Source organism: Microchirus variegatus (assembly GCF_963457635.1).
Source record: "Microchirus variegatus genome assembly, chromosome: 21".
NCBI classification, from domain to species: Eukaryota; Metazoa; Chordata; class Actinopteri; order Pleuronectiformes; family Soleidae; genus Microchirus; species Microchirus variegatus.
The window spans coordinates 14,677,365-14,687,017 of NC_139822.1; the positions used below are offsets into that span (position 1 = coordinate 14,677,365).

General features: G+C 41.1%; 1 protein-coding gene across 2 annotated transcripts in view; it reads right to left on the minus strand.

Moving 5' to 3' along the window:
* Positions 1-8,879: 8,879 nt before the first annotated feature.
* Positions 8,880-9,653, minus strand: part of nkx2.2a (NK2 homeobox 2a) — a gene marked incomplete at both ends in the record, with an annotated part of 1,573 nt that continues 799 nt past the window's right edge. The window contains one exon of one of the 2 annotated variants that reach the window (XM_083907950.1): positions 8,880-9,436. In XM_083907950.1, the coding sequence (XP_083764076.1) occupies positions 8,880-9,436 (557 nt within the window). Of the gene's footprint in view, positions 9,461-9,653 lie in introns of both variants that reach the window. The other variant, XM_083907949.1, reaches the window with a different exon arrangement.

Below are 9,653 nucleotides of genomic sequence, written 5' to 3' on the forward strand. Positions count from 1 at the left end.
TATTGAGAATGAATGCAATGGGCCTCTTGAAATGACATACAAATAATTAAATAAAACATTAATAAGAGCCCTTACTAGGAAAGGCAGGTGTTTGAGCGCCACCTGTGGTATATCTGATAGACCCACAGCTTTCTCCAGCATTCAAGTCAGTCTGTATATCAAGTATCACCTGAGAAATGCTTGAAATGCTCAATGTTACGACCAGGCCTAAGGGGACAAACCTGATCGCAACAAGAATAAAGAGACTCCGTCTTCCCAAGAAACTCCCAAGAAACTCCCAAGAAACTCCCAAGAAACTCCCAAGAAACTCCCAAAAAACTCCCAAAAAACTCCCAAGAAACCCCCAGTAAAAACAGTAAAACAAACTAAAACCAAGCACAAAATGGCTGCTGGCAGCTTGGCTGTGTGGACTGTTTGAGGAGGTTCAGGCCCCTTATTTGGATTTCCTCCTGTGCAGGGACCAATCAGCTCCCAGGATCCGCCCAGACTCACTCACACACGTCATTTAGTCAAACGCGCACACCTGCAACCCATCTCACACTCACACCTGCAGACACAGACGCACAAAGAAAAAAGCAGTCACGATCATCCTCCTCCTCCTTTATAAAATCACAGTAGAACAGTATTTCTCATTTCAACACCAAAGCAAGCTCGCGTACCACTGGTGGTACACGTACCACAGTTTAAGAACCCCGGGCTCTTCATACTTACTGTATATCACATAAATTGTGTTTGTGTCATTCCATAAATAAACGGACATCACAGCGGCAAACAATTTGTAACATTATTGCTGTTTGTTGATCTTTATTTCATTTCACCTTTCACCAAAGTACTGTACAGAGAAGTTATAAATACACCCAATACAAAAAGTGTAGCACACAGAAATATGGTATATTATGATATACTGCACATGGAAGTTATAAATACACACAATACACAAAGTGCAGTACACAGAAATATGATATAATAATAATAATAATAATACAAAATTGTATGAACGTTTGCATGCATTTTTGTGAACATGGAGCTTACACGTAAACATTTGGCACGCAGGGACATAGTGGAGGTTGGGTATGTTCTATACTATCTAGTAGAATATAGCGTACAGTGTATATATTTTAGGTTCTGTAGTGGCCGAGCCGCTTGCATTCTGCTGCTTTAGCTGAGAGATGAAAATGTGAAGGCATTGCATTTCTTTCGCCACGTATACAGTATATATGGAGGACCAAACCTGACGTAGTAATAGATAAATAAATGTAGGTGAACAGAAATGTAAAGCAATTTATTTATTTAATGAATTATTTACTTATTTAATTATATATTCATTTAATTATTTATTTAATTATTTATTTATTTATTTATTGATTTATTTATTCCTGTATTTATTTTTTTATTACGACAGGTTTGGTCCTCCATACATATACACCACTACTACTGCATATTATCATTTTTATTGGAAATAAAAGCTACAGTACGCTGGATTTTTGTCTTGCTCAGGTATATTTTGGCAGCATTTGACATTTATGTTGTCCTTGTTTTATGTGCTAACTCGTTCTGTTTTAATCAGCCGACCGTTAACAGCACTTACTAATAAAGCTTACAAGCTCCCTGTGATAGATAGATATTATGTGATTATCGCTTAGCATATAGCATGCTGAGCCGTCGCTGGAGCTGACGGGAGTTTGTTTGTGCCGCTGCATCGCTCCTGTTTCGGATGAAAACACGGACAGCAGATGGCATCTGCGCGGATACAAGACAAATAGGCTGAAGGTTATTGCTTCAGTCTCATGCATCACAAGGACCACAGAGACAGAATGTGACACATGATACAATAAACTCCGACGGTCCATCGATGTGTCACACTGATACACCGCCGTCTACACACTTCGTCTCTCTATTCAGCCAAAGAAAGAAAAACATAATGTGTTGTACATTCCGTGCAGTTTGCTTTTGGACACACATTATACATTCACCTCACGGTATATACGAGTGCACTAAAACATGAAAGGCACAACTTGCTACACATATTTTTACAATCCACTTTCAACAGGAAGATAATTAGGCAACTTGAATTGGTAAAACACACGGCTGCCATATTGTCGCTCTTTCATCGCGACACGTGCTGATTGAAGCATGTCGGAAACAGATGACGGCCGCAGCGTCTCTGCAGCCTCAAAGGCCCAGGATCCACTGGCAGTGCTGGCATTTCAAGCACCTCATGTTCATCCTCTGAAGAAGGTGAGACAATCCATTAAGTGAAAGGCATAAACACTCAACTCTGGGAACCTGATTGCCGGCGCTCCCTCCCATCCAGTCCACCTGACTGCTGTGGCGCATTGTGGGTTTTATACAAGACAATTCAAGTCCTGAGGTGGAACATTGAGAAAGAGAAGAGACAAAGGGATGGATATGAGACCAGATGGCAATTTGAATATCACAACATTGGCAAAAAAAACTTCTTTTTTTTTTAATAAAAGAAGTCATAGATGTTGGAGACAGATGCTCTAAATGCTAATTACGACGCTTTGTACCATCACTTCAAATTAAAACTTCCATGTACATTATCACGTCTTTCAATTAAAGCCACGGGAATTGTTTTTTTGGCAAAATGTGTATCTCTTGTGTGTCTACAGTGTAAAATAATACAAACACTTATTAGCTTGACATATTAACATAAAAACGGCATTAATATCTCTCTGCTGTTACATCACTGCTGCGGCTCCTTTTATTTTTTTTTTTTATTTTTTTTAAAGATTAGCGTCATTTAATTTAATTTAAATGTAAACGCCGTTGTTAAAATTGGTTTTCTTTTTTTTAATCAAACTGAACTTATGACTCAAATGTCATATTGAATAAAAACAAGTGAAAATGTCATGTGTGTGGATCAGTGTTTTACTAACGTCAGGTGAATATTAGACGTCTGTCAGTGTGTAGATTTTGATTTTAAGTAAAAATCCCCAGATAAAGTGAAAGTTTTGGTTTAATTATGGTGAATTATGTCCCAGTGTGTGTTAAACTGTGAGAGAGAGTGTCCAATCCAACGCTGTTTTGATGCTTTGCAAAGTATAAATCCGGGTTTTAATCATAATAATGTACTTAGGATTCAAACTGAGTGTTTAAAAAACGTAAACAGGAAGTTGAGAATCTTATAGCTGACCTTCCAGGTCATCTCATATACAGTAAATAAGCATGCCCTTGTTACCGTGCCTCTTTCTTCATATCTTTTCTTTACGTTTAAGTCGTAAAACACCAGATGCACTTTCTCTAACAAAGCTCTCTATACCAGATCATCCTGAGAGCATCTCAGTGTTTGTGCAGACTCGACTGTTTTCCTAATCTTAACATGATGAACCTTGACGCTCACTTTATTCTTCACAAAAGGTGACTCCACGCTGGCTGCCCGTCAAACTCAGACACTATACAACTATGCACCATCAGCGTCTCCCATAAGCACAACACTGCTGCAGGTTGGGACTCGCCTGCAGGATGTGGCAATCTCTCATGGAATCTAGTTCACTTCCTCTGTTTTAATATTATTGCAAGAGAATACAAGACGAAAAACGTCATGTTTTCCAACATTGTGCACAGCTGATAGGAGGAAACAGAGTCTTGTATACCTCAGTGAGTATCTATAGCCGGAGAGTACCTTGTAAACAAGTTTGTGAGTTATTCTGTCGCATATTCCAGTGCATCATTTCAGTTCAAGAGAAGAGACACAGAGGTATGGGAGCATAGGAGCAGCATGAGTGTTTATTTGTGAGCATTTATTCCATTATATTTCAAATAAAAGCATCAGTGCAGCAGGTGAAATGCTTTTACATGATTTTCCCTTGTTTTTAATTGAATTCTATGTAGATTTCCTACTTTACTTGCTATCACATATGTTTTTTTTTTAAATTATTATTATTATTAGATGCAATTTACAGGTAGTAACAGAAGAGAATCGATGATGCAGCGAGCACAGCTGGAACCTGGACGTGCTCATTTATGCTGAAGGGATCTTTTTGTTGTTGTTGTTGTTGTTGTTTTTATTTCAGTGGCTTCACAGTAAAGGCTGCTTCTGCGTCTCTTCCATCGTCTGAGCCGCAGACACTGGCGTGTTTGTGTTCATCGGCTCAGCAGGTTCTTCTGGTGCAGATGGGAGGCTGATCTGAACAGCCACTAAAACTCACACACACACATACACACACTAACTGCTGATCCCATACAACATGTTGGTAATTAATCTGAAACATTTTCACTATACAACACCTTATTACCATTTGGATATATGATTTTTTTTGCTGCAGTAATATGCATTTTTCTTATTATTTCTGTGTATTTGTAACTCCAACGCCCCTCCTCTCTCTCCCCCCCACCCTTCATCATATTCAGCTTCCCCTCCTCCAACCCCATGCTGGAGCATCTTTCTGACCCAATGAGGCCCCCTACGGGTACAAGCGCACTGGTGCTGCACTGAGCAGGTGCACAGACATGGTCTTGGGCTTTTATTTTGAAGTCATTTTGACCCATTTTGCAGGCGGCAGCTCTTCTTCTCTGCAGGAGGAGACGATGGATGGTGTTCATTCTGGTGATAGTCATGTAAACAAAAGCATTAAAAACAAAAAAAAAATGATGAGTACTTTTCTCAAAAAAAAAAGTACAAATAAATATATAAATATATAAAGAAAGGCCACACAGACCTGCACTGACCTGCCTGGTGACTCCATTTTCTGTCACATTCGCTGCAGATTCCCCCCTCTTTGGTGCACTTTTTTGGTGCAGAAATGTCAGTGGTGATGCAGATGCAGATGCAGACACTTCATGTGTTTCATTTCATTTAACTCACAGGCTTCTTCTTATTCTCTCTTTTTTTTGTTTTGTTTTGTTTGTTGTGAAGGACACTGGCTGAGTTAAAGCTTTCACTGGAAAAAAAAATCTCACTTCAGCTCCATTGTTCACTGTCACCGAAGTGAATTAATGTGCACCACATTTATTCCCCCTGTCCTATTGCGCCACTCAGTGGTCTCTCTCTGTCTCTTTAACTTTGAAATAGAAACAGTGGCTGTTTTAATTGGCTCTGTTGAGTCTGCCTTGTTTTTTTTCTTCAAGTGCGATGGTGATTATATGCTCTCAAGATCCATAACAATATCATAAAACCGCAGTCGCGCGCTCAAAGACACAGTTTGAGCTGTGTGTGTGTGTTCATTAAGAAGGAAAACACGCGTGTGGTCGCTGGTGGTCATCTGAGGTGGAGGAGAACCACACATGGACAAAACGCATGGACAGGAGGGGGGGGGGGAAGCTGCATGACGCCCATCCGCAGACCTCTGCTTCCATCTAGTGGCAACTCGCCGCCACTATTTCTCCCTCTCCCTCCCCTCCATCACTCTCCTCTCCTCGCTCCCATTTAATATCGGCACTGTGGCGAATCTAATCTGGATCTCCTTTAAGGCAATAAAAGCCCGATAGCTTCCTTTTAAATGAAACGCACCGCCTATTATAGCTCTGAAATCCTCGTTTATTTGGCGATGTGCGTGATATAGAACAAAAAAAAAAAGAGAAAATGATTCATGTCGAGGTTCAAATGGGGCAGGATGACGAAGATCCATGGTGTCCCAAGTGCACATTTCCTCAAGTATTGTATTCCAAGGTATATAATATCGTTATCCACGCAGGTTGAACTATGCTGCATGCCAAGATGCTTTGCTTTAATGTCGCACTGGTTTATCCCTTCAAGCAGCCAAAAGCAATTTCCGATAAATCTGACCCTGTTGCTGAGCCGGTGGAGAGGTATAGTGTAATTTTCTGCTACGTTAATGACAAAACGGGAGTGCAAAGAGGGAAACGGTGCACCGTGAAAGTTTACTGCAGATGCTTTCACACAGTGAGTCCTTTGTTTTTTCTTTTAAAGACAAAAAAAGAGTATTTTTGGGGAAAGGCACAGCAAAACATGCATGCGTAAATTGGCACGTTTACGCGTAAATCCATATTTGCGCATTACCACTCTCATTTTATTTGTTGCCATGAAAAATACACGAGCATTATCTCCTTAAAATTAAAAAAAAATGAAACAAACATCTGCTTTAAAATTGACCTAAAACTATAGAACTATAGGTATGTGATGCTTTACGCTTGGCTGCAGTTTGGTTTTTTTGTGCGTAAAATCCATTAAAGTGATGTCATTAATGTCCTTTTACACCTGGAGTGGTAAAAATCCTAACTGAGCGAGAATCGTGCGAAATATTTTCCATGCATCTATTTTAGAAAAAGAAAAAAAATGCTGGGCCTGCGCTTTCCAGGACCCAAAGCAAACAAGGAAGAACACTGTCTGGAATTAAAAATAGTTTTTCGCTCTGTGACCGTCCACTTTTTTTTTTTTTCCTAGAGAGACAATAATCAGCCTTTGACTTTGGAGAATGGTGGGATGGTAGGGAGAAGAGAAATGAGAGGGCTGTTGTTGGCATAGCTCTATCAAGGAAGAAGGACTCCCTGTTATCTGTGAATGGGGCTTCTTTTTTTGGCCCCAATAGATATAGCACGAATTTTTAATTCGTTTTTCTTTCAGAGACAACAATGCTTTATTTGAACGCTTGATACAAATTGGGGGCTTGTGAGAGAGAAGATCCTCTTTCTCCTCGTCCGAGCTGCAGCTGCCCATATGGGACACAACGTGTGCAGCAAAGATCACAATGGCACCAAGTGACAGGCGGGACAAAAAGGGACCGAGGATTGCGTCTCCCTGACTCCGAACAGCACCAAGAAACTCTGTCAGTCTCTCTCTATCTGCACTGTTTGCATCCTCACGCCCCTGCCATGCAACGCCTCTGACATCCTGCAGCACCAGGCAGACCGGCCTGCATGGGCGTTTGTCTGCGTGTTGTTGTGCACTGTATTATGCAATGATAGAGTCTGAGAACCGCCCCCGTCAGAGTGGCACACAAATCCCAGCGTAAATATCCACAAAACATAAAGCAGAGTTGATTAAAATCCAATCGCACTGATCAATATTTTTTTTTTTATAACTGCCAATCCGAATTTTAACCGCGCGCACTGCGGATTATATAATTTTCCTCCTCACACCATTTTCCCATGATACCATGTCTATCCTTCCCTTCTTTATAGACTGATAAATAAAAGTAAAAAAAAAAAAAAAAAAGGAAAGCTATATGACCAAGTTGCTGATTTATTTGACCTTACAAGCTCCAACCAGCGGTGAAACACAAAACCTGTCTGTCAGGGACAAATTGAGTCTGTGTCGCCCACAAAAGCAGTAGCCCCTTGAGACTCAATTCGGTAAATAATTAGCAAATCTGCCCAATTTAGCTGTTTGTTCAGTGATGATAGGGGCGACTCTGACATCTGTTGTGAGATTTTTTTTTTTGTCCCGGGACAAACACGGCTGCATGGATTTTTCTACCTGGGTTATATCTATATATTTACCCAAGATATTGACTTGGAGTCAGATAATCTGCAGTGCGAGTCACTGGGGAGCCACTTGTGCTGGGGTTTTTTTTGTCTAATATGGTGAAATATAATTCAATGGAAGGGAATCGCTGCTAACGCGTTATTTAATCATATATATAAATGTCTTTATTAGGTTAAAGCAAAATGTGGGGCGTGCGTATTTTGCGCAGGCCGTGGATAAACAAAGAAGTCTGGTGAGGCATCGATTATTCCTGCTCTATTTGCAGTTAAGCGCGGAACAAGATAACACAACATTTATTGCAACTGCACTTTTTTTTTTTTTTGTTCCCCCCTCTTTTTCCACTTTACACCCAGTGCCGGGAGTGGTTTAGGTTTAGGGGGGAAATTGACAAAAAGGAGAGCTTTTGACTCAACAGCTTCTTATGTGGAGAAGCCCTCTTATATTAAGTAAGTGGATTTTAGCCTCATTTTCACGAGTGACTTTAGCCTCTTTATTATTGAGGTGTTCGGAATTTAGGAACAAAAATATTCCCCCGGATTAATTTGTCTAAATAGGAGAAAAAGGCTGAAGTGCGCTGGAGATTTATTCCCATAGTCCAGCTCCATTCTCTGCCTTAATATAGTGGTTTTGGATGTGCGCATTTCATTATAGGCTTTTCAATCATAGAGGACACTTGTATAAACCAAACCCCGTTTCAGAAACACAGCATTTTATTAAAAAAAAGGTCCTTATCCAAAAAAAATAAGGATATTTAGCCATCACTGCGAGGCGACACTGTTATTTACATGTGTGATTTAAAACGGCACTCAAATAACTCCCTTTTTTTGTTGTAAATTTGGAAATATATACGTCTATATATATAGGCCGATGATTCAGCTTTACGCCCCCCCCTCACACGTGCCACAGAAAATTTACAGGAAATAAAAACCAAAGGGAAAAAATAGCTGAAAAGTTGCCAGTGTTTATTCATGGCCATAAATATTTTTTTTTCGGTCCATAAAAGAAGCAAGAAATTTAAATTTCTATAATTATAAAGTGGTTCGTACGTGCTGATAATAACACGAAGGGACAAAAGGGGGGGGAGTGGGGGGGCGGTGGGGGTGGGAGGGAGGAAAAGTAAGAGGTAAAACATCTCTACAACCAACACACAACATACTTTACAAAAAGAAAATAAAAAATAATTCACAACAAGAGCATTGACATTCTGAATAAAATCTATAAGGGAGAGGTTTGGACCCAGTTCTCTTAACGAAAACATGTAAACACGGCGCACACATGAGCCCCGAATAAAAATGGTAGTATATATATGAGTCAAGCTGCAAAAATGAAAAGTCTTTTGTTTTTTTGTGTGTTTTATTTTCTTTTTTTCCCCCTCTCTCTCTCTCTCTCTCTCTCTCTCTCTTTGCTCTGTGGTGAAACTCCCTACATCGTGCCTCCATAAGCCAAGTCTCTATCATGTGTTTTTTCTCTCTCACCAAGTCCACTGTTGCGTTTGCACCAAGTGATGTGCTGTGGGGAACTGTGGCGTGGCCGCGGCGCTGTACTGCGCGTTATACTGCATGTGTTGGAGTGACTGCGCACTGTAAGCGGAGAAGGGGATCCCGGCCTGAAAAGTGGCCGCCAAGTCCTGAGCTTTAAGAGTGTGACAAGGCTTTCCATCCCTGACTAAGACGGGCACGGCCACCCGCCTGGGAGAAGGGAGGTGGGTCACTTCCATACCTTTCTCGGCCCGGGCTCTCTTCATCTTATACCGGTGGTTCTGGAACCAGATCTTCACCTGGGTCGGGGTGAGGCGGATCAGACTGGCCAGGTGCTCCCGCTCCGGAGCGGACAGGTACCTCTGCTGCCTGAAGCGGCGCTCCAGCTCGTAGGTCTGCGCCTTGGAAAACAACACCCTCCGTTTCCGCTTCTTGCCGGAGTCGCTGCCGCCGCTGCTGGACGTCTCCTTGTCGTTGTCCGGCGATTCGTCGTCCGCGGACGGCTCCGGGGACTTGGCCGAGTCCTGAGAGCTGGCGGAGAGGCCGTGCACTGCGGCAAGAAACGGGAGAAACACTGTCAAAATGTTATGTTGTTAAGTTCTCAGGGGACATTTTTATTATTATCATTATTAGTGTTATTATTATTATTATTATTACACAAGCACAATAACACATTTTAAATCAAAAAAGTTTGCATGCGACTGGATTACATAACACATTTTTGTAGCTGATAATAAAATAAAAAGGCCCTTTTTTTTGGCTATTTG